The sequence below is a fragment of the Hypomesus nipponensis genome, chromosome 19, assembly GCF_054491055.1.
Source record: "Hypomesus nipponensis isolate SF chromosome 19, ASM5449105v1, whole genome shotgun sequence".
NCBI lineage: Eukaryota > Metazoa > Chordata > Actinopteri > Osmeriformes > Osmeridae > Hypomesus > Hypomesus nipponensis.
Window position 1 is genome coordinate 16229549 of NC_140379.1, and position 24213 is coordinate 16253761.

Consider the following 24213-nt stretch of genomic DNA (forward strand, 5'->3'; position numbering starts at 1 on the left):
AGAATACTTTTATTCGCTTTATTTACAACATGTTAAATGTACAAAAAATATAGACATACATGTATTTACTAAAACATAAGTGAATATAGAGCAATTCTATTTTACAATCCACTCACTCCCTCACTTCACTCCCTCACTTCACTCCCTCACCCTTGTAATGGTCTACTTGAGTATGAAGGCTACTCCATCACTCCATTTAGTGAGTGAACAGTGTCTTTGGTAGCTGTTGGTGGTCCTGGTACATTAGTAATTTGACAGAGCAAGGTCTTGTCTATTGTCCAGTTATAAGGCAAAACCATGATTTCGAGAGAAAAAAACAATTATACATGATCTTGAAGCAGCCACCATACATGTGAGTATGTGTTAATGTGTCAGAACTACTAATACCAGGAATGCAGTTACCTACAATACATTATCATTATCACAGACTTTTTACATCATATACAAAACATTCATAGGAATAATTGCTTTTGCAGTGTCACTACATTCCTTGTAGTGCTATAATGTTCCCAGGATAAGGTCACATTTGTGCTATATTTGTTTTGCATCTCATTCAGCCAGTTATCTTCTAAATGTGAAACAGTAAACTTGTTAAGTATGTTATAAGTACACACTATCTATCTGGTTGACATTCAGTATAAATCTCACATAACTAGTGTCAGGTGACACTTGCTTTCTATGCTATTGGTGAAGATATAGATACATCATGAATTTCCATGAATATATTTACCAGTGTTCAAACTGATGCATTCATATTGCTAGAAAACTAAAGGATATCTTGAAGCTCTTGGGCATCACCAAACAAAGGTTGAATATTGAAGCGGTTTGCAACTTCAGAGTCAAACATTGAAAAGACTATTCAGAATCAGCCTAACATTCAACAAGCTCAAGCACATAATTTGATGATCCTGCGGAAGCAAGAGCAAGGAGTGGTGTCAGAACCTGCCACTTTGTTCCAGAACTAACCGCGTTCCTTAAGGGCCAACAGGAAATGACTGTGAGAAATGTCTGGTTTGTTTAATCAAAATAACTACATTAAGTGTACAGTCCACTCTTGTTATCAATCCTCATAGGACAGGATAACTCAAAGATATGTGTGTATTGGTCAGTGGAGAACATAAAAGCTGAAGCCAGTAACTAAGATGGAAACTGTTCATGAAAGTTCCACAGAGTAAGTTGGTGGCAACGAATAGCTTCTACGGACGTAGGAATCTCAAGACCTTGGAGCGTAGGAATCGGATGAAGGATTTGGGGAACATTTCTTTTGACTCTTGTGCTGTGTAGTTGAAGAAATTCTGTGGATGGGCCAACACATCAAACAGTGCCTTCATGAGCTTCTTGTCCTGCAAAAGATACAGACACACAAGTTAAGATGATAAATATAGTTTGTAGTATGTCAACAGAGGACATCCATAAAGAGAAACTGGAGTCTAAGGAAAAAAAATATATATATATGTAATGTAATAATTCTCACACCAAAACAAAACGATGTGTCGACACCAAAAATAAAATTGAGTAAAAACAACAATGAAATGGCCTATGTGACAATGAGGATTATATAATCCTCATTGTCACATAGGCCATTTCATTGTTGTTTTTACTCAATTTTATTTTTGGTGTCGACACATCGTTTTGTTTTGGTGATGTTTTCAGGTATGAGAATTATTACTCTTAAAAAAGACTTGGGACTCAAAGGATAGAAAACAATAGATAGAAATAGAAAACAATATTGTCGCCACAAGAGGGCCCTATATGCAAACATCAGTGTGACTGGATAATACAAAGAGCAAGGTCCTATGCATTAGGGGTAAATAGAGCACAGTGTTCACCTTGAGAATTTCCTGGTGATTCTCCGATGCATAAAGCCTTCCGTCTCTGACTATGTCTTCTATTAGTTCCTGGTAGTCTTCTGAAATGCATAGATTGGCAGTGCATTAGTTAATGTATCCCTTTTTTTAATCTCTGCTATTCATAAATGGAGAAAAAAAGCCCTTCCCCAGATAACATGTGTTTCTTACCATCATAGGTGACGTAGGGAACCTGGAAGCCCTTCCCACTGTTCCCCTCATTGGATCTGAACTGGATCCACAGCCTCTTGGAACGGGAAGTGAAAGCAATGGGCCGTTCGTATGTCTGGCACGTCTCATAGGTTGTCACAGAGTTGGGAAGTGCTGTGCAATTGGGAAATACGTCCATGTGTCAGACACGAGAACACCATTAAGACCAGGAGCCCTAATGTTACATTGAAACCTCATAAGGGCATTAAGCTCTGTCCTTTTGTAGGTGCATCACCTCATAGAGGTGCTAACATGCTATGCGGCCTCAACTGCCAGACCTGACGTCTTTCAAATCCCAAAACGTGAATGAATGGCCTATTGCCACCTACAATTACTCGACACTTACACTTTCGCACACATGCACCATGATACACCCTGCTGACCTTCACGCACACACACACACACACACACGCACACACAGCACTCACAGCTCTTCCTCATGACCAGGTAGTCTCCACACTCATCCTCGATAGGGAGGAAGATCTCTGGGACCACGATAAGGATCCTGCGTTTAGGCGGCGGGTTGATGGTCCAGGTGCACTCCACGTTGGCCGGGTAGTTCCCCGGGTAGTTGGGGGACTCGATGTAGCCAGTGAAATCTCCCAGCTCTCCTCCACACTGCCGGTCTGTGAGGTAACAGCATGGTGTCAAATAGTTTACGCTGTTCTAGGGCAGCAACGCCAATTATATGCAGCAGCACTCCATTTGGGTCACCGAGCAACATGGCTCTCGTGAGTCCCAAGACAAGAGTTGAGCCAGGTTTATGTGTTGTCCTTTACTCTCTGGGGTGTTTTATTAAGTCTATAAAGTCATTCGATACAGACATGCAGTCCCTCTCTGTCCTTCTCTTTGAGAAAGCCATCGTGCGTATTCATACACTGAACATACTTTTGCACTGCATGATGTTGGTGGAGCCGTCAAAGTCAGTGGTGGTGTTCCCTGGACAGGCGGTGCAGTAGTTCTGACCAAATTCCACTTGGTAGGTGCCCACTGAGCAGCGGATGCAGCGGTGTGTACTAGTGTTGTAGAAGTGTCCGGGGGAGCACTGGACTACATGAGTAGAACGGAAACAAAAATAAAGTTGCACTGGATTAGGGCTTCAAATACAGCTTGGAATGTGTGTGTGCGTGTGTGTGTGTGCTTGTGTCAAATGTAGTTTGAACTCGGATTGGGTCTGTTAGCGTCAAACATCAGCTGCAGGGGGCAGTAGAGCTCCCTTTCAAATAAAGAAACATGGAACTCTTTAGAATCCTCCACCAGCCTTCCTTACATGATACCATGATGTTACAATGCAACGCGTCAGTTAGTGGTGGTGCGTTGGTGCACACAAACACAGTTCTGGAGCCGGGCTTGGTGCAGCCGGAACGTGAAGAGGACCCCCCCCCCTCACCTTTGGTCTCACACTCCTGGAAGGACACGGCTCCGTGGTGTTTGGTGACCAGACTCCCTCCACATGGGAAGCAGGAGGTGCGACCCACCTCAGGCTGGTAGGTGCCCAGGGGACAGGAGAAGCAGGGCAGGAAGCCGTCGTGGGAGTACTGGCCAGGGAGACACTGACCTAGGAACACAAGAGTATGAGGCCAGTTCTGATATAGCAATACACAGACACATATTGAAGTCTGTTAGGTCAATAACAATGTTCTGCATTGCTACATGATAGCCCCTATGAATTGGAATGACAGGGAGTTAACCGCCCGGCATTCTGTCATTGCAAGACTATCTAGGACCAGAGCAAATGTCATTCAGGTGATGTCATGCCTGTTATCTTCCTCTGAACAACCTCTCATATCTTCTGAGTGGCTTTAACAAACTGGCTGCCCCAGAGACTCTAACGATAGCTGTATGGCTCTCTGTTTAGTCTATCTTTCAAAGAAGCGGGAGATGGGATCAGACAATTCAGCCACAAACTGGCCGTGATAACAGTGTTTGCGGAGCTAAAAAAGTGGTGGCTCTATTTTTCTTTTATTCAGAAATGGGCAGGGGCCGGGTGTGTGCCTGTTTCATTCAAACAGGGCTTAAAATGCTGTAAGCTGAGAGTTCCTAGACTTTATACAAAGCAGAACATCTGCTGGCGAGATGCTTATCAGGGCACCACTCCTTTCTGGGGAGACCATACACATAACAGGACGGGGTTCGTAAAAAACCTTTAAAAGGTTGCTTTTGAAAAGATTTGAGTAAACACAAACTGTTTTTTTTCTGGCTCCAGTGGCAGACCAAAGTTAGTCTTATCTGCTTTTGAGCACGCCGATAAAGGTCCCTAATTCTTGATCTTCTGACCTGGACTGTGTATGGTGGTTCCGGTGCTGTCTCGTGCCTTACCCCCACACTCTGAGATGTTCCGCGCTCCCACAGTCTTGGTACCTCTATGCACCTCGGGCCCCGGACAGAGCTCGCAAGACATCTGGCCCTCCTCATCTTGGTATGTTCCAGTTGGACACAGAACACACCTTCCCTGATCCCCGTCGTGGTACGTTCCAGCCGTGCAGCTCACTAGCAGAGCGAATGAAGCAGAAGGGTTGGATAAAGATGCTGCCCACAAAAAACACACCTCACACATACACGGCTTCCAGAGCAAAGCTCTCCCCCTCTCTCCCTCACACACGCAGACACACGCATACACAAAGTACCCGAGCGCGCCACAGAGGCCCAGTGTTAAGCTGTTAAAAAGGCATTGCAAATCGACCTGATGCAGCTATGCAAAAAATCCAGACAAATAAGAGCACAGAGCTCCTCCACAGCTGCCTTAGTGGCCCACATCAAACACACTCTTATACTTCACATAACACGGCAGCGCATCGCCAAAGAGCTCTTAATACCTTCATAAGCACCCTCACCCCTACCAAAGCAGACACCAGGGCAAGTCAAAGGGTAGTTTGCCTCTTATCTCTCTAGACTGCGTAGGCCTGATTATAGGGATGTGCACCATTGGCTCTCATTTCTCTCTTTTAGGTTTTCTACCTTCTAGCAAAGGCACCTGTAATTAATTTGTGAATTATTGTGTCTGTCTGGGGGGTGATGTCAAGCATGTTCCTGAGTACCTAATCATCTCTCTCAAAAGCAGAAATCTTTTTTGTTGTTGTTCTCTGCTTCAAAATGTCCCTCGGTAGAATCTGAGCTGTTTTTCGAGAGAGAACTACCGTTAATGAGGCAACATTGACCAAGCTTTCATGCACCGCCATTATATATGCCTCGGCAAATTGCTAGACTTTCTTCAGAAGAAAGAAAATGTAATTCTCTTAAGGGCAGTTCATTTTTTCTGCCTTTTGTTTATGCTGAATGACCATAAGGAGCCACCATTGCATTGTCTCCTCCAGCTTTTATTTGAAGGAGGGAGAGAGGGAAAGAAGGGAGAGAGAGTGAGAGTGAGAAGAAAAAAAAAAAAACCTTGAAGCCTTTCAGATGCAAAGAGGCAATTCTATAGAGTCCTCGAATTGATGGCCCCAAAGAGGTTTAAAAGACCTTTCACCTCTATTCAAATCCCCAGCTCTTGCCTATTTGATGACATAGGCAAACACTATGGTATCACAGTAGTAAGGAGCTGAACCCAATAAAAGGGGTCATGGTTCTGAATCTCCCCATTCTGCCTGTCCAAATCGCTTCTTGCGCCTATCAAGCAGAGGCCCAAACAGCTGATGCTAATTGATTCCCATGGTGTAGCTGAAGTCAATTCTCCTCAGCGGTTTAGTGGCTGGGGTCATGCAGAGTGGCCCTGGCTGAGGGGGGATATAGCACTCAAACTGCCAGCTTGAATCAACAGCACTTCCTAAACATCTCCCATGCAAAAACAAACATGCAAACAGCTTCACAACACTGTTCTAATAGACTAGACAGGCACACAAGTGTTCACAAAGCAGCTCCATGCTCAGGACTAATTCACAGCATCTCAGACACCTCACGACACCAAGCTATGCTCTAGTCTACTGATTTGTTTATAGTAACACATTAAACCCCTTTCAATGCACAACACGATAGTAAAAAACGATTTTGGCAGAATTCAATACAAAAGCCACTAAGTAGTCAAAATGACGACTTAGAAAATACATTTCCACTCAAATGTGAAGATAGAGGCATTGCCGTGCAAAACATATTAACACAAACTACCTAGTTAGAGTTGTCTGACTACTATTGGTATGACTTTAAATAGCAACATGGGAAATGTACATTGGCCGGTTCTCTCATAGGACAGCTTGATGTTGTGGGGGGATTTCTTACCCTACTGAGGCACTGAGAATGAGCCCCAATGGGATTTACAATGGAGTGGGCAAACTGAAAGGGCTAAACTGCACTTAGTGAGCTAAGCCAGTGGGGGAGGTGGGGTGGAGGAAAAAAAATATAGCTTCTTTATAGAGCTGAGGGTTAAGGCTCCCTTTCAGCCCCTCTACCAAATTACATGTCTGCACCCCTGCCTTGTCCAACAGGCAGCTTAATGATGATCTAGGATTGCAGTGCAGGACAACCTTGTCGAAGAAACGTTGTAGACTTAGGAGATACAGTCGATAAAACTTACACACAGTATTGGGTCATTTAAGTTCAGGATCACACCTCACCCATGCCAGAAAGAGAAAGTCACCTGCTTACTGAGAAGGTCTGTTTCAGAACCCCTCTTTGTGGAGAGACGCCTTGAAAAGTGCAGCCAGATGTAGGTCTAGGTTTAGACTAGGGTCTTGGGGGTAAATTAATGACCATTCGGTTCGAAAGCTGGTATTTTGAATCATCTCAGCCTCTCATATAGGCCTCGGCAGAGCCAGGCGGAAAGCCGACAGCGCTAAGCTGCCTGTGAGGCCCCAAACTGGGGGCATACCAGTTGGAGCCAGAGAAAACACATGCCAGCCTCCCTCGCTGTTGACAGTGTGCCATTAAAGCTAATGGATGTTTTCCCCACCGTGGGCCGTCAAATGCAAAAGGACCAGGGTGCAGCGGCGAGCATGGAGTCACCATCACACCTTGGGCTGCACTTCATCCCCCGGAGATGCTGGAAGATCTCTCGGTCAACAACAGCCTCTCTGTTCTCTCTCTCTCCGAGCTCGCGCTCCCAACTCCCTCCCCTCAGCAGCTCATTACGGCACGTCTGCGCCCAAATATGGCCGTCATCTGGCCAACACCTGCCCCAAATCATTAAACCAACATGTCTAAATATATATCACTGGCATGGACTATTTCAATTACTTAAAGACATGACTATGAGCCGCTGCTCAGAGTGTGTTCAGCAGGACTGCCTGTTACTGGGCTGCAGTGGTCCATCGGTCAGAGAGAGACACAGCTCGCTCTGTGAAGGGGGTTCACTCACCGCACTTTCGGTCCACCAGCACCTGTCCTGTCCCACAGTGTTCTGGCAGGTCCACGGGCAGGGCCAGCCGTTTGGCTAGCTCGTAGTCGGAGCCGGCAAAGTGGAGGTGGAACTGCTCTCTGTTGATGGACTTCCTCAGGGTACGGATGGTCTTCCTCAGTCTCTTCTCTGAGCGTCGACGAACACAGCCCAGGTCACAGCTCTCTGCTGAGAGAAGCAGTCAATACCAAAGCTGGCTTTGGAAAACGAACACTGCAAAATCCCAACACGCACATTCAAAGATGGCGACTGGTGCTCGACTGGGATTGGCAAACCCAACGCGCACACACAAACACACTCATGCACATCCACTCGCACAGCCTGTTTTGAACAACCCGAGGAGACCCCAATACTTCCTCCCAGTCTCCCATACCCAGAAACCACCACCTCAGCCACGTCAAAACAGGAGATACTTTAACACGTTGTCTTAAGTGAAAAACAGCAGGAGCGAGAGAGAGAGAGAGACAGAGAGAGACAGAGAGAGAGAGAGGGGAAACAGGTGGCAGCGTGCGACCCCGAGGTTTGAGGTCACAGGCAGGTAGGGCAGAGAGACCAACCTGTTACCTCCTCTAGGTTCACATCCAGCTCAAACTCGGCGGTGATGGAGGAGCCGTCTTCTTCCCCCGCCTTCCTGCCGTGGCGGCTTCGCAGACGGCGGCCAGACGAGTCGCAGTGCAGGCTCACGTAACTGAACTGGACGTTCTCTGTGAAGGGTGACCTGCTGTCTGTGAACACACACACAAACAATTCAGTGTTCGGTCCTCAATCTTTTTTGTCGAAACGGGTTATGGGAATTATATTTCAAACAAATACTTGAATAATGAATAAATAATCCTAAAATTGGCTCTGAGCCACGGTGATTTCTTGGGGTTGAACATCCAGTCTTTTTCTCAGTCCATTTGTTTCTTTTGGATGGAGTGTTGGAGGGAGGAGGGGGTTAGGAGAAGAGACTAGGAGAATGTCCCTTTTCTAGAGGCAATTGTGTCTTTTCATATGACACTAAGGGATGTTAAACACCATGCCGGAACCTTTTGAAGAAACAAAATAATCCAACAATCGGAAGTCCGTTTGATTGATGGCTGGGTAGGGCCAAGCTGAAAGGCATGCTATGGCTAATTACATTTTCCCCTGTCACTGTGAGACAATGTGCAGTGCTGAAACATTCAAAACATTTTGGACCATACTACTTCCCCCACATATTTCTTTCATATTTGGCTCCCTCACAGTTTCCTCCTGCTCAGCCCCAAGGTCTGGTTTTCTTTTATTGACATTGTTGTTGAAATGTAGGCACTTGGAGGGCAGACCTGCATTGTTTCATCACAGTTACAGGAAACTGTTGTAATTCAAATCTGCCATCCCTATTCGGAGGATCTTGGTGTGAAGGACTCCCATACCTGACTGAGCTGTGCTCAAGGCCTCTCTCAGCCTGTCCTGACTCCGCTTCAGGTTGCACTTTCCCGGGCCAGACTTAAAAGTGGCCGTGGTCTTAATCCGTGGAACACTTGACACTTCGGATCCTACACAACAAAGGGGAAGAACAGCTCGTTAATCCAAGACAAACAGGGAAAAAAGCCTCAACCTCCATATTGTCCCTATGTACTGAGCAAATGTAAAGCTTGAGTGGGTGTCAAGTAGTTTTCCCTGTGAGTGTTTGCGAGTTTGTTGATGTCACGGAGTGTTCCGGTCTGCTGCAGTTCGGTGATGTTGTGTACTTGCCCGTGCAATACGAGCCACTGTTGTTCCTTTGTGCTCCAGACAGGCAGGGCAGAGGCATTCCACAGGTCACTGTATAGGAATCCCCAGTCCCTGCAAACACACACAGGGGCCATGAGACAGGCCAGCCGAGACAAAAGGCAAGGGCCACAAAAGCCAACGGCAAACAGTCGGCGTGCCGGAACATGAGGCGCTGCTATGCAGCCTCACGTCGCTAACTGGAGAAACCCAGGGAGTGCAGAGAACCTCAGTACATACTGTACATTGATTTTAGAAAAGAGAAGTTTGTGCGTAAACAAATTAAATGAACCTTTGGGATAGAACGGCTGTTTCAGGTCGCTTCTGAATTCAATTGGCTACTGAGTGACAGGTTAACTCACCACTGCTGATGTGAAACTGGGACTGGCAAGTCAGGAAGCAGCTGTCACCTCCCTCCAGCTTGCTGCAGTTCAAGGTAGGTTTAGAGGGGGGCTGTGCAGGTTGTAAACCCTCAGCCTCTAGATAGAAACCACAACAAACTCGGAGGTAAAGAGAAAACGTTTGACTGTGGTCGACTGGAGGAAGCACGAGAGTAGACGAGCAGGAGGAGGAAGTGGTAAAGGAGAAACAGGAGACTTGAAGGAGTCACACGAGACAGTAGAAACAGCAGGAAGGACTTTCAGGGTTTCTGGCCTTGTTTTGAAGCGAAACACTAAGACAGAAGAGCCAAGAAGAAGGAAACAAACTGAACTCAAAGTATCTCCTGTTTTTGGAACCCCAAGACTGACTCGCAAAAAAAAAAAAAAAGAAAAAAACAATCAATTGACATTCCACATTCCCCAGAGGTCACATCACAGAGTACACATGCAAACACACACCACACACACCACACACACATCATAGGATCTGTGGGCACTGTCTTACCAACACAATCCTTTTTGTTCCAGTGCAGCTTATAACCAGGGTGGCAGTGGCATTCAAACCCACCAAGGGTGTTCTCACAGCCCTGCTCACAACCTCCATTGTTCACGCTGCACTCGTTTACATCTGACAACAGAGCAGACAAATCAATATCATGATTACACACCATCCATAATCGCCATGTGTCTCTGATTTCCTGAAGGCCAACCCAGAACCTTTACCAGGAATGCCATTGTCTTCAGTACACTGTCCGGTGGTTTCAATGCACTGCATCGAACGGTGACGATCTAGGTCATCGATTCTCCTCGAGAGAACATGACAGTGGCTGTCAACATGGAGGCGGTGTATGGCATGCTGCCCTCTTACCTCCACAGTGGGCCAGTCCGTACAGGGTGTATCCTTTGTTGCACACGCACTCAAAAGCGCCAGGGGAGTTCACACACGTGTGGTCACATGTCCTCTCGAAATAGCACTCGTCTATATCTGCAATCAAAAGTGCAGTGATGACAGTCATCCACACGCCTCGTTAAGAAGGTTTCCCTCCGGAGGGGAATACAAGCCAGACGCATCAAATAGTTGTTTTGATCAGGATTCGCATGAGGTATTGGGGATTTCACTTGCCGAGGGATCTGTGTGCGTTGTGGGAATGTGGCCAAAACGTTAAGCCGTATTTGAGCGCACGTTAAGGATCTTCAGAGGAATCTGACAAGTCGATACTGGCACCATTGTGTGCGAATGTCCCACCCTGTCTTATCTCCCAGGACACACACACACACACGCCGCGCGCACAGACACACAGCACACTCTCATACGGGTAGAGGGCCGATGACGAAGCCTACCTTGACAGGAGCGCTCGTCAGTGAGCAGTTTGAAGCCCTTCCTACAGTGACACAGGAAGCTGCCAATGGTGTTCTTGCAGAACTGCTCACAGCCACCGTTGTGGAGCTCGCACTCGTCGATATCTGAGAGAAACAACATCGTGAGACGGCTGCCTGAAGGGAAGGCCACGGACGCGTTCGGCTGACTGGCGATGCTGAGCGGTATGCACGCTCTGTCGGATGAGATGGAGGCGGGGGGCTGAGACTGACTGTAGGTCTGACCTTTGCAGGTCTTGCCGTCTGGCTGCAGTGTGAAGCCCACAGGACAGCTGCAGCGCACGCCCGTGGATGTGTCCTTGCAGGTGCAGTCACACCCGCCATTGTTCACAGCACAGGTCTCTGAAAGACGAGGCACACTGGGAATAAACACTCCACGCACAGCATCATGGGAGGGGTTATTAAACAACTCGATGAACTTGCATTGACATTGGGTGGGTGTGCTTTTTTGATACGTGCACACCAATGTGTACTTATAAACTATTTGCATTCATCAAACCCACAGACACTGTTAAGTAGTAACCTTGTCCGTAATAATGTGGTACTTTGGAGGGCAATGTGTAGTGCTTTCTATAAAGGCGACCGAGTCCTGTTTGACTATGTTAAAATGCTGGCACAGCACCACATGACAGACAGTCCTAAATGCTAAAGACAACCAAACACCACTCCTGTCCAAAACCAAAGGTACACATGTGAAATGTACCACTCTGTCAGAGACGCGTAGCTCCTCAGAGGGAGAAATCACAGCCGAGAAAGTGTGAGTCCGTAGTCATTTCACAGTTTGCTCCAAAGCCTGAGGAATGCCCTGGTTTACTGACCATCCACTTCTCTCCTTCCTAAACACTGCTGGTTGGCTTCTGGCAGCTCGGCCCACCACACTCATTCAAGCAGTCAGACTGACAGAACCACTAGCCTGGCTTGTAGTGTCTCGAGAGCCCGTTTCCCTGTGTTGTCCCAGAGCTGGAGGTACTCCTTGTAATGGTGTCGGTGTTTGTTTACCCATAAGCAGCCTGCGTTTGACCCGCTTGTCCACCTCGGCGAAGGACGTGGCGTTGTGGTCCGACGGCTCGGTGGTGGCCTCGTCTCGCTCTGGAACACACACACACACACACACACACACACACACACACAGAGACTCAGAACGTCACATCTAGCACAACGTTGGATAGACTGATACAGTAACTATGGTTTTGAGTGAGAGTGCGAGGGGTCCTCTCTCTGTGTATGTGTGTGTTTCCTCTCTGTAACCAGCAGCATGTTTACTCCTGAGCCATACAATATGGACAATCTCTGTGTGTGGTAGATAGTTCAGGACATGGAGCTGGGAGATGGATGAGGAGACAATGCAGTGATAATGTTGGAGCCCACACACACTGCTGGCTGAACCAACAGGCCTCCCCTACTCCTTCCACACATATCTGATGACTGATCCTTATCCCAACCATGGTGTGGCCGGGGTGTAAATACGGATGAGTCATCCGGTTAGGTGAACTTAGAAAGCTGCTCCAAAACAGGAACTATTTCATTCACTGCATTTACAACTTAACTTGAGTTTTTTTTTTTTTTTTTTGTAGGATGGTTTAGGTGCAGATCCATGGGTGCATGTGAAACCCTCTGTGACACTGCTCGTGAAAAGGGCTGTACAAATGTAATTGGATTTGATTTGAGTTGAGTTGACGTGAGTCTCAATAAGCAGGACGGTGTTTGCACTGAAAACAGCACACAAGCTGTTAATATCAGCAGTTAGCAGTTAACTGTGTCAAAGTGTCTGGGTGCAGGAGGTCATCTCTTACCTACACAGGTTCTCCCATCAGGAAGCAGGGTGTACCTCACGTGACACCTGCACGTTGGCCCCTGCTCTGTGTCCTCACAGGTGTGCTGGCAGCCCCCGTTACCATGGTTACAGGTGACTAGACCCATAACAACAACAAAGAACCGCAGGTCAGCTTATGTCCGAGGCGCCTGGCTTGTACAGTATGTGTGTTTGACCTGGGTGGGGGTGGGTTGCGGCGACACGTACGGATACATCCTCTCTGGTTCCTGGCCAGCTCAAACCCCGGGCGGCACTCACAGGCCACGCCCCCCTTGGGAGTCTCCTTACAGATGTGAGCACAGCCATGCTCCTTGTTCATACAGCTGAGGCCCTCTGGAACAGAGAGAGGGAGAGAGAGAGAGAGGGAGAGAGAGAGAGAGACAAAGAGAGACAGAGAGAGAGAGACTCAAAACCTGCTTGAATACTAAATTATCGCAGCCCCAACAGCCGAACAATCCCACAAAATTAGAGCACTTAAACACACTGAATGTTCAGCACCACTACACTCATAATCTGCAGGCGATGCCGTTTACAGTTGGCCTCTGATCCGTCGTATAACGGTGTTCTACGCTGACCTGAGGTCTGCGACAGGCCTTTTAGGCACAGAACAATACTGCTGCTCGGGGAAGCCTGGTCCATTCATCTGGCTGACAAACGAGGGCAGTGGACCCATTAAACGTGCAGCTCCAAATGGAGCCGGTTGAGGCGATTCAAAACAAAGAGCAAAGCCACATCAGCAGGATGAATGAGAGCCCCCTCAAAGGCGGAGGGAGAGTGCTGGCAGATCTAGCCAAGGAGCTGTTCTCTGAACGGATCTGAGGTAAAGTAGATGTTGAAGAGCTTAGGCTTCTGTCCTGTTTAGCTGTTAACACATCCGCCTGTTCATTCGAGTTACTCCTGGCAATTCCCCACAGCTGTATGATTTAGGAATATACTTTGACGTAAAGCAACACTGTGGTATTTACAGTAAAACCATATTCATCAGACCTATTAACCGTCCAGGAATCATTCGCCTTCTTCCCTCCAAACCACTGGGAACTGCTGCTACATGCACAGCAAATCCTTAAAGGTTTAGGCGTTTGGCGGGTTTGCCAAGAGAAAAAAACAATGGTGTGGAAAGCACTTGCATCTCAACAATAATAAGAAGCAGCCGACACATAAAAAAGGAGCTTTATTCTCATCTATGACACAGGCCACAAAGGCCCAAGTGTTGCAGTTATTAACTTGTGTTGTTCCTAGGGACACTGGACTTCTTTTCCCACAGCGTGGGTTTGCTTCAGATAATGCCTGAGATGGGATCCGACTTAAAAGCTGTCAACCCTCATTCTGCTGTCAATCACCACTTTGCGTGTGAACATTTGATCACTAGCTCCATAATTCACTGCTGTGCCCCTGACAAGGCTTATACATTTGCACCCCCACAGACCCATACTGACACACACACACACACACACACACACGCACACAGACAGACTGACTGACTGTTTCCATGGCACTGGATAGAACGGGGGATGATCTATGTATCTGCAGTCACTCACCCACAGAACGTTGAATACAAGTGTGCTGGTTGTCACTTAGGAAAGATCCTTCTTTACAACTGCATTCATAGCTGCCCATGGTGTTGACACATGTATGCTGGCATCCTCCATTGTTGAACACACACTCATCCACATCTGCAGTGATAACCAAAACATAACATTTCTAAACCATGAACATCCATTCCTCATAACCTGTTAGACATGGCAGGCTACTGTAACTAACATTTCAAACACAGCTAAGAGTTTTCTAAGCTACCTGCCACAAATCTGCAAGGTAAACTAAGACGAAGCCTATGACGAACTGTTATGTTAGATTTTTGCTCAATAATATAATTCTACGAAGTAAAACACAAAAACGGTCTTAATTTAATATGCTAATTATCAAATACAGCACCAGTCCTGGCGTTTTCTTTTACGACCATGTGACATTAATTTGAATAGGTTGTCAACTTCTATTATACTCCTTCACACTTTATAGTTAAACATCTCTTACCTAGACAATTATGTCCATCGTGTGCTAAATTGAATCCATCATGGCAAGTGCAACGATAATTGCCTGGTATGTTGTTACATTCGTGCACACAGCCACCATTGTAGTCCATATCGCATTCATCAATGTCTAAGAAACGGGATATAATTCAAGATTGATGAAGGGTCGCCATTTGAGTATTTGGTGTATAAAACTAGCCACAAACAGTTTGAACACAAAATATATGTGAATACTGCGAAATCAATTATGTGTAGCCTAGTTACTGTCATGTTTAATTTCAGTGGGGGAAATTTAAATGAATGTGTATGTTGTAACTTTAAGGATCACCTAATGTGTAAGTAATCTGATGAGAGGAGTCATAGCTTCACCGTAATTACCGAGTATATAATTACCTTCACAGTGTTTACCATCCCCTTTAAAGCCTGCTTTACACGTGCACTTGTATGAGCCTTGAGCATTTTGACAAATAGCGTCAATGTGACAGCCATCACTTCCCTCTGCACATGGGTCTGCATTGAAATCACACCAGGTTGTTTTAAAATACCACATACTTATATAATCTCAAAATAAGGCTTTGCAATCCATATCCAATCACCAATCATAAAGGAATATATAATTAATTGGATTTTATCGTGTTTGTCCAACGTTTATGGGATAGGATTTTTTTTTACAAAGAATCCATCTTATTTTATATTCACACTAAGAAGAATATTTGTTCTGAATTCCCAATAAGATGCTAGAAACAAACATTTTCTCATCGTAAAAGGTTAGTCGGTGAAAGCCTACTTCACAAACACAAAACACTGACTGGTTCGAAGGGCAGTATTTGTAGTATATCATATAAATGAAATCGATCTGTAATTCTGCAGCACAGGTATGTAGTAGTTGGAAACTAACGCATTCACTGGGAAAACAACAACATGAGCACAAACCGTCATTTAAGCGTGCGTAAAATCAGTCTATGAAACTTAGAAAACGTACCTCGGTTCTCTGGAAGCGCTGCGCTTTGGCGAGTATTTAACAAGAGCAAAAACAAACAGAAGTCCCTTGCAATACAAATAGCTCCCATGGTGATATGATCCAAGTTTAGAGGTCTCCTCAAAAGGACGCGTTTGCACTGAAGTCGTGACCAAGTGTCCGCCTCATTTTCATTCTTGCCTGTCAATCGACTTCACAAGGGGCTTTAGAAAGAAAAAAGGTGTGAGTATGTGTGTGTGTGTGTGTGTGTGTGTGTGTGCGCGTGTGTGTGAGAGAGAGAGAGTGAGAGAGAGAGAGAGAGAGAGAGAGAGAGAGAGAGAGAGAGAGAGAGAGAGAGAGAGAGCGAGAAAGAGAGAGAGAGAGAGAGAGCGAGCGAGTGTGTGTGTGTGTGTGTGTGTGTGTGTGAAGAAGAGAGAGAAGGAGAGAGAGAAAGCGCACTGATTTATTCCGTCGCAGTTTGAATTATACGACGTTAGGTAGATCTTCAATTTTGCCTTCTGGTTTGGTGTACATGCAAACGCGCTTGGGAAGAAAGATTAACTCGTGTAGGCTGCATCTTCATGGTATCTAACGTCCCAGAAAGTGTGCTCTTTCTCTTCCTCTCCCTGGGTTTATAAAGCGGACAACCCTGAATGCCCAGGCCTCGAAATAATGGTGGTCGTAAATTATCCCATTGTATTTCACACTTGACTGCTCCAGACTTGTTTAGTCTTTGTCGGTGATCAAAGTGCCATCCTTTTGAAATCCGTCTGTTGTGTAAAACTCGTTTGTGAAACTCCAAGCGCACGCTAGGCGCACCAGAATGTATCGAAGTACGTAGGTCATATAAATCAAAGATCCTGCCATCCAAGCCTACTAAACTTTTATATTAGGCCTACTTATCTGCCACTTTTACCGTTGATCAAATCATAGGCTACCCTGTGACTGTAATAAACGACTTTGAAAGGCAGCTCGTCAAGTGGGTTTGTATTTATCAGATGTCCGTGCTTGTCCGTCACACAACGCCAAGCGAGAACTGAAACTTAACTATTTTGGGCTTGTACCACTAACTTAGCAACTCACTCTCTTTGACGCCAGCAACAAGACTTTTCAAAACCAGGGGCTCTTCCATAAGTGGCCTAGTTGATTTATCAACAAACTACGCGCACCATCTGGCGGTACAAATGTGCAATCACACAAGATATCCTTTATTAATTTATTGAGACAGTATACAAAATAACGTCATAGAAAATCAAACTGAAATTGAAGTGCACAACATGTAAATGACTTGACGGCCCTAAAGGTTAATTTAACAGCATGAGTTCTACAATATGCGTTGAAATAAATAAATATAAATTACATGACAGATTGCAATTCATAATGAAAAAGGACAATTCTTATAAGGCACACCTGATATCCTACATGTACCTTGCACAAAATAATTGGCATTTCCATATGTACAAAAAAACGGTTTAATTTCCATCTTGATAAAGGGAAGCAGCATTTCTTTGACATTATTTGATAATATAATATTTTCAACAACCCTGTCACAAAGTAAATGCTCTGCAAACAACCAGTTTTACAGCATTGATAAAACAAATGGTCACCACAGTGATATTGTTTAGGTTTGGTCCAGATAACGCACAACAGTGTAACATGTGTGACACTTATATTCAAAAAGAAACCATACACTTTACAGCAAATTGATGTAATCAAGAATTATCTACAGGGCGTTTACTAATGCTAAATACAAAAAGCTGAAAAGCCAATTTGGTTAAATCAGGACCAGACAAACAGGGCAGGTGACAAAACAATGCCCCTCAAGCTAGGCCACTTCACACATTCAAAATGCCTGCATAGTCTCAGCTTTGACTCATTTCTGACAAAACTAATATTAAAAAAAAAAAATCACAAATACATGTTGAATAACAGAGGCAATGATGCTGACAATAGATGAAAAACATTGTGTTAATATTGCTCTTGAATTCAACTTTCATTCAAATACCTAGACTAAACAAAGACTGCTGCCTTTGTATCGAGATGAAATAGTCAACATTTCTGAATATGTACATGCAAGTAGTGGTTTAAAAAGGTTTGTTAATCTTGCAATTTAAATGTCCCGATTGGATTAACACGTGTGTGTGTGTATATACAAAACCATTGTAAACATATTGCTATACAATGTGCATTTTCATTTCATGGAAGACTATACAAAACAAAATAAATAGTTACTTATTAGTCCAGTACATAGATGAGTTCTGCATGCATGGTCCAACTCTTTTGTGATTTAATTGCATTAAAAGCTGGAAAGCATTAATCCAGAGTGTTTTCATTACAGTCCTACTCAGTGCTTGCAAAACCATTCATGTGTGGAAACCGGAGAGTGAGACTATGCATGCACATATACACAAACTTAAAAGCCCATGTAAAGGGCAATTGATCAGGTTAAATGCACTGGCAACCCTTATCACTCAGCCTGTAACACATTCAGATGTTACAAATATATTGTGTGCATCAGCAAAAAAGTACCACACAAACATTGCAGCAATCTGGTCACAATGCGATCAGGCAGGTTTTTAGAATTATAGCTGGTAGACTTGCATATCGGCACATGAACATTTACACAGACAGCTGTAACATAATAAAAAAAATATAAGTCTTGATATGCTAGCATAAGGAACTTAGTATATACAAATGCTGGTAAAGTTGACAAAATAAGTTTTAAACGTTGCAAATTCATAAGACCTGGATAGTTTGCCTTTAAAGGCCAAATAGAATTCTGCTTTCTTATCCTATAAATAGTACACTAATGCCCATATAAAAAACAATATTTTTGTTCTTTTTTTTGTTTTCTTAAAAAAAGATAAGAAAATTAATCCTATACAAAATAAGAAAATACCCATATCAAAAAGGAAGAAAAAAAGAAAGAAATCCTTTAGCTGTCTAAATACACAGTGTGCTAATGAGGGAACGGGTTTGGGAGAGAAGTCTGCCACTGGAGACAAAACCAGGTGGGTGCCATTGACACCCCTAGGGGGCGCTAAAAACTATTACCAGGCCTCTTTCATCTCCTCTGGGAGAGGAGAAGGGAGGGTGCTGGGAAGATGGCTGTCGATTTGTGTGGGCACCAGAGTCTCCTGTTTCTTGGAGCTGCAGCAGGGCTTGAAGAGACGTGGGTCGATGATCACCTCGCCGAACCGGCCCTTGTAGACAATACCACAACACACCTTCTGTCTGCAAGGAACAACCACCAGAATTTCAGTCACATGCATACTAATCAGCTGTAGTTTGTTCAACATTTCCCTCCTTTCTCCCACATTACACAATGCTGATAGGAACCGGACACATACCTTTTCCAGTAAGAGCGGTCCAGGAAGGAGAAGGCAGAGGGAGCAGAGCGTCTCTGTTTTGATTCAATATCTGAGCAGTCATCAGACTGGTTACTGTAGCTCGGGGACTGGGATGGAGACAGGCTGGAGGTGGTGCTGTGAGCATCAGAGTCTAAACACAAACAGTTTTATTGGTATGCTTTCAGAAATATTCTGCAGTCAACATAAATGTTAACAATATCATCATGTGTAGCTAAATGTAATTTAAGTGAGGATTTGTGTCTTGATGTGTCTTTTAGTTTAGATTTTTCGAAATAACATAGTAAAATGACTAACTTTGACGCTTGAACTTGTGAAGCTTCTTCAGTTTGCTTTTTCTCTTCCCATCACTGTTCTTAATTTTCTTAGGTTTGGTCAGCTTGAAACCAGGCCCAGCCCTTGCATCCACAACATGGTTCCAGTTCTTTTTAGAACCATTTGGCAGTTTTTTCCATCTCTTCACCAGCAAGACACATGCATTGCAGATATCCCCCACACGGTCCTCTGACAACCTACATTAACAACAGTTCATGAATCTATTAGGATACCAAACAAATGTCACATGGCTCAACGTGCACATGTTCCAAATTCATGTTGAAGCCTTTTTCCTCTCTCCATTTCCACTGCATTGGAGGAAACAGGTGTAAGGCTACTGCTGAAAAACATCCCAGCATGGTAAACATTGTGATGGATAGTACAAATTAGAGGAGACATTCGGCACACCAATGAAAACCCGACGCCAAAAACTCACCCAAAACATAGTCTGAAAGTTTCTTCATATCGACTGCTGTCTGTGAAACGAGAACTGGACGACTTGGTCTTGCAGATGCAGCATCCATCATGACTGCGGTAGATCTTCGACTTGTGGAAACCAAACATGTTCGCATGTAGTTATCAAGAGTTAAACCTGTAGATAATGTGACGAGTAATGACAACGATTAGAAATATAGACGTTAATTACGCAGTACATTGATACAATACACTTGCAACCTGCGTATCGAATGTTTTCGACGGGTGGAAAGGGGGCGGTCACCTCCTGCGCTCAAAACATTTCTACTAAAGGGCAGTAACATTTGAATGCGAATACGAAAGTGAACAAGTACACATTTGTACTTCAAATTGTCACCCGAGTAATTAAAACATATGAAACGTACAAAGTACTTATAATAGTAAATGTAACGTTGTGATTTTAACCACTTTTTAGTTTCCTGGACCTGTGTTCCTAGACCGTCTACTGTAGCTAGTACCCTAGCCTACCCGAGAATGCACATTTTGAATGCAGCTCGCCAAATAGCGCAAAAGATAACTGAAGCAGAACTAGCAAGGCTTATTTCACACTTTAATAAAACAGCCAGCACCATTCACACCCAGGGTTTAATTAGCGGTTGCAGATCAACAGAACCCTGTTTTCAAACTTAAGATAGGTAGCGTAGCGTCTCATCTGGCAACCCATGACGCCATCGTCAGAAGCTAGTACTAGCGGCAGCTCTATCTTGAACTTGGTCCGTTGATTACCAAGGATGATAAAACAACGCGTCGAGTTGCAATTAGTTTATCAAACCGATTGTAAAACTGGTAATACATTGCGTCGAGCATTTATTTCAGGTTTAAATTGAAATGCTACAATCGAAGTTGGGTTTCTTCTGACGCCAGTGCGGGAATCCGAAACAAAAAGCGGGGAAGTGGCTAGCGCAATCTGAAGTGAAGAAACAAAAAGCTACCGGGGCTACTCATAAAATGTAAGACATTAGTCATTTTCTACATTTGAATAATTGAAAGTGGCACAATGATGAAATAAATAGGGGGGATATTTATAACAAGATACATCACTCCCCGCTTTTAAATTCAAACTTTCGCCCACTAAGAGCGCCAAATAGCAATATGCCTTTTTGTTGTTAGCTAGCTAGCATGAGTGCTAGCTACCACGCCACGCTCCACACGTCCACGCTCTCCCATTGTTGAATGCATAGGACGTCTGACTTGAACACAGCAACATAGTGCGCCAGATCACATTTGAAATGAGACATGCTTAAATTTCAACATCATAGCCATTTTACAGTTAGAAGTAACTACATGTAAAGCTGCAAGGAATTACAAAAGGACTTACCGAACAAAAACTTTGAATCTTCGCCGTATTCTTTTCACAGACTGCGCATGCCTTACTACTACTGCATAGTGCATACAGCTGGGATCATTAGCATAAAAAACATGGAAAGGAGACGTTTAATCGTTGAAACGCCATATAAGGAGTGTAGCGTTCTCGTTTAAACGAAGATTCAACCAATGGACGCTCTCTGTGCATGGTATTTAATAATGCTGCATGCTGGGAGGTGTAGTGCAGACTGTGGCGCTTGACCATTGTATATACCTCATCTCATGACTCGACATCCCAGAAACCTTTTAGTCAATGAGAATCAGAAAAAAAAAAGCTTTAAAATGGCGCGAATGAGTTTGTTTACATTTTGAACCAGCTGCTGTTACTACAGTGTCATCTGTACTAAATGTTGTTTGGGAACTTGTAATAAATTATTAGTGGCTCACATTAGGTATTTATTTCAGTTTTGAGATGCATGATTGTGTATGCAAGTCTTGGTTCTTCCTACCCGTTAGTAAATTGTAACTCCATAGAAAATAAATAGCACTAACTACAAAAGTAATACACAAGTTAAATTCATTTCTGTAATTTTATTCTTTAAATTTTTTTACACTGTACACAGTTGCTCACTTAGTAAACACTACATTACATGGCTATGTCAATAAATGTACAATTACAGTATTGAAAAACAAAAATATATATCTCCCAAGATGCTCATGTGGGTCTTACATGAACTAGTACAACACAATCAATCCAGACATTGTTGGCACACAGGAAAGACATCCTTCACATCTAATGACACACTGCACTGTTTGCACTGATCATATGCTGCACAGTCATATATATGGAGAAGGTTGTATAATTCGAATCTAGTCTTCCAGCTTCTCCTTTTTTTGTGTGAAGTGGATTGATATTGCATAGCAGAAATACCAACAGTTCAGAGGGTCAGGGGGGTTTGCTTCTCTATAATGTATGTGGCTTCATTTAGCAGCCAAACGTACCGCGCTTTGGCCCCGCTGACCTCGGCTGCAATGATCAAAACATTCCCAGTCCACATTCTGTGTTGCCAAAGAATCAAATCCAATATCTGTTCTAAGACAAAGTCTGTAAGGGGGGTGTCATAGTTTCAACTGCTGATGGACTGATGAAATGCAACCTACTGTACTGTAAAGTGAAGATGTTAACCTGCCGGAAATACACAGCGCAGGACCAAGCTGAACAAGAAGTGGGGAATGAGTTATTTGGAGTCGACAAAGTTCCACTAGTTTAGAGTTATTTACATCAAGGCTATGAGTCACTTTTCACCAAACAATGGCTAAGATAACTGCTTGAGAGTCACATGTGAAACAATACCAAAGGCCTTTTGCTCCTCAAATTGAAAACAATTGTGCATCACAAGCATATCAGTTACATTGTCTTCTTGCGAGGACCATCCCAGGCCTTGTTAATCCATAGAAAAGATTTGCATACTACTGTACATCCCGAGGAATGACCTAACATTGAACACTGTTGTGTCGATGTAGGTGAATCAGTTGTTCACACAGCAGAACAAATCTCTCTTGTCATTTTATATATACTTATAAAGCATACTTCTACTCATTTGCTTCAAGCTCTGCATTATGACAGTGGAATTATATTGACAACAGAGCAAGCAACTTGACAGACATATCAAAATAATACTGTTCTTCGTCGAAAATATATTAACAGTTTTTGTTCCTTGTTTTCCATTTTAAATATAGCCATTGTCTGCAGTTCACAAAAACAATGAAAATATTTAGCTTTCAATATAACAGCTTAGCACAGGCGGGTTATTATCTTCAACAATGTGGAAATCATGGATCATAATAGAAAACATACTTTTAACATCAAACAGCAACATTGTTGAGGATAAAAAATAACACATTTTGAAAGGCTCATTGCACTTCATATATGATAAATGTAACAGTAGCTTTAATATAAGCCAGAAATCTCCTTTGTTCAAGTCTCTTTGCACATAAAAAAAAGGTTAAATAAACTCTTAGTGGTCCCCAACAGTGTCCTGGGTCAGGTCCAGATGACGAGAGGCCTAGACACCAACGCCTTTGACAAGCGAAGCCTCCAAGGTGATGTTGAACTCTTGTAAAGTCTGCAGCACTCTGATCAGAGAATTCACCAATGAGTGGTCTTTAATCAGAGCAGTGTCCTCATACATCTGGGCTGTGATTGGACAGTCGGCAAGCAGCGCGATCCAGTGGTGCAGTAAATGGTCCCTAAGAAGAGACAGAAAGATGCAGTTAGTCACACGGACAAGGTGGGCCTTTCGGGGTGAGTCACGCCTGTTGAAGAGAGGATTGGAAGGGCTCAGGCTTTGTCGTGAGGATCTCTTGTGTTACCAAGGGCATGTCCTGTCTTGCCTGTTGCACATCCTTTCATGATTTAAGGGAGAGGGCATTTCATTGAAGTCACCTGCAGGTGTATTATCAGTATAAATCCTGCTCTTCCACAAAGGATATAGAAAGAAAGCTGGAGACGCACCCACACACACACCCACGGTATGTGAGAGAATAACAGGAGGTGGAGGGAGGGGCAGTTATCAGGACAGGAAGGGATAACCCACACCGTTTCCACTTTCATAAACAGAAGAAACATGAAAAAAAAGAAATACCTAAAAGCAGATAAAGTATATTTCTTTTGAATTTGTTTTGGGTCTATCAACCTTTTTATATGATGGTAACTCTTTCCTAGCTTGTGGATAGCATATATACCTATATGTCAGATATGAACAAAGCACAACCATTGTTGATCCACCGGGACTGCAGAGCACAGCTCACCTGGCACCCAGGCAGACAAGCATCTGGAACTTTCCATCTTTGCCTATGTTTCTGGACGTACTGTTGATGGCACGCATAAAGCGACAGAAATGACGAACTCGGGTCTGCCAGTTCTCATCTGGAGTCACCTCCCGCTGCTCTGCACTCTCAAAGTACCCTTGGGATTTCTCTGTGAAAGAAGAAACCAATTACAGAAATATACAAATGAGTGCTTTGACCGGGAATGTTAGCATGTAGGATTATGCATACATAAACGTATGTATTAGAGAAT

The 24213-nt window shown here is 44.0% G+C and overlaps 3 protein-coding genes across 6 annotated transcripts in view; all 3 read right to left on the reverse strand.

The window, feature by feature from the left end:
- Window positions 1-4: 4 nt before the first annotated feature.
- On the reverse strand, window positions 5-15885 carry scube2 (signal peptide, CUB domain, EGF-like 2). The gene is made up of 23 exons (XM_084682429.1): window positions 15694-15885; window positions 15105-15221; window positions 14716-14841; window positions 14223-14357; window positions 12892-13017; window positions 12665-12781; window positions 11871-11960; window positions 11097-11213; window positions 10836-10958; window positions 10363-10479; window positions 10000-10122; window positions 9477-9593; window positions 9100-9189; window positions 8778-8900; window positions 7941-8108; window positions 7345-7551; window positions 4377-4547; window positions 3448-3615; window positions 2946-3107; window positions 2486-2683; window positions 2019-2171; window positions 1830-1909; window positions 5-1343 (listed from the first exon to the last, which is right to left on the reverse strand). The coding sequence occupies exons 1-23, from the start codon at window positions 15779-15781 to the stop codon at window positions 1197-1199; spliced, it is 3063 nt and encodes a 1020-aa protein (XP_084538555.1). The 5' UTR covers window positions 15782-15885; the 3' UTR covers window positions 5-1196.
- Window positions 15886-16842: 957 nt separating this feature from the next.
- Window positions 16843-21278, reverse strand: sinhcafl (SIN3-HDAC complex associated factor, like). Its single transcript, XM_084682422.1, has 5 exons — window positions 21145-21278; window positions 19789-19944; window positions 19335-19549; window positions 19020-19170; window positions 16843-18903 (listed from the first exon to the last, which is right to left on the reverse strand). The coding sequence occupies exons 2-5, from the start codon at window positions 19914-19916 to the stop codon at window positions 18720-18722; spliced, it is 678 nt and encodes a 225-aa protein (XP_084538548.1). The 5' UTR covers window positions 19917-19944; window positions 21145-21278; the 3' UTR covers window positions 16843-18719.
- Window positions 21279-21707: 429 nt separating this feature from the next.
- Window positions 21708-24213, reverse strand: part of dennd5a (DENN/MADD domain containing 5A) — a 29192-nt gene continuing 26686 nt past the window's right edge. For all 4 annotated transcript variants that reach the window (XM_084682400.1, XM_084682401.1, XM_084682403.1 and 1 more), the window contains 2 exons: window positions 23943-24111; window positions 21708-23381 (listed from right to left, as the gene is read on the reverse strand). In XM_084682400.1, the coding sequence (XP_084538526.1) occupies window positions 23198-23381; window positions 23943-24111 (353 nt within the window). In that variant the 3' untranslated portion in view covers window positions 21708-23197. The remainder of the gene's footprint in view (window positions 23382-23942; window positions 24112-24213) is intronic.

Coding starts and splice junctions, on each gene's coding strand:
- scube2 (XM_084682429.1), bottom strand. CDS start 15,781: ATGGGAGCTATTTGTATTGCAAGGGACTTCTGTTTGTTTTTGCTCTTG. Junction 11,961..12,664: donor TGATGGGAGAACCTGTGTAG/GTAAGAGATGAC, acceptor TGTGTGTTCCAG/AGCGAGACGAGGCCACCACC. Junction 2,684..2,945: donor CAACATCATGCAGTGCAAAA/GTATGTTCAGTG, acceptor GTTACCTCACAG/ACCGGCAGTGTGGAGGAGAG.
- sinhcafl (XM_084682422.1), bottom strand. CDS start 19,916: ATGTTTGGTTTCCACAAGTCGAAGATCTACCGCAGTCATGATGGATGC. Junction 19,171..19,334: donor TCACAAGTTCAAGCGTCAAA/GTTAGTCATTTT, acceptor GTTTGTGTTTAG/ACTCTGATGCTCACAGCACC. Junction 18,904..19,019: donor GACCGCTCTTACTGGAAAAG/GTATGTGTCCGG, acceptor TGTTCCTTGCAG/ACAGAAGGTGTGTTGTGGTA.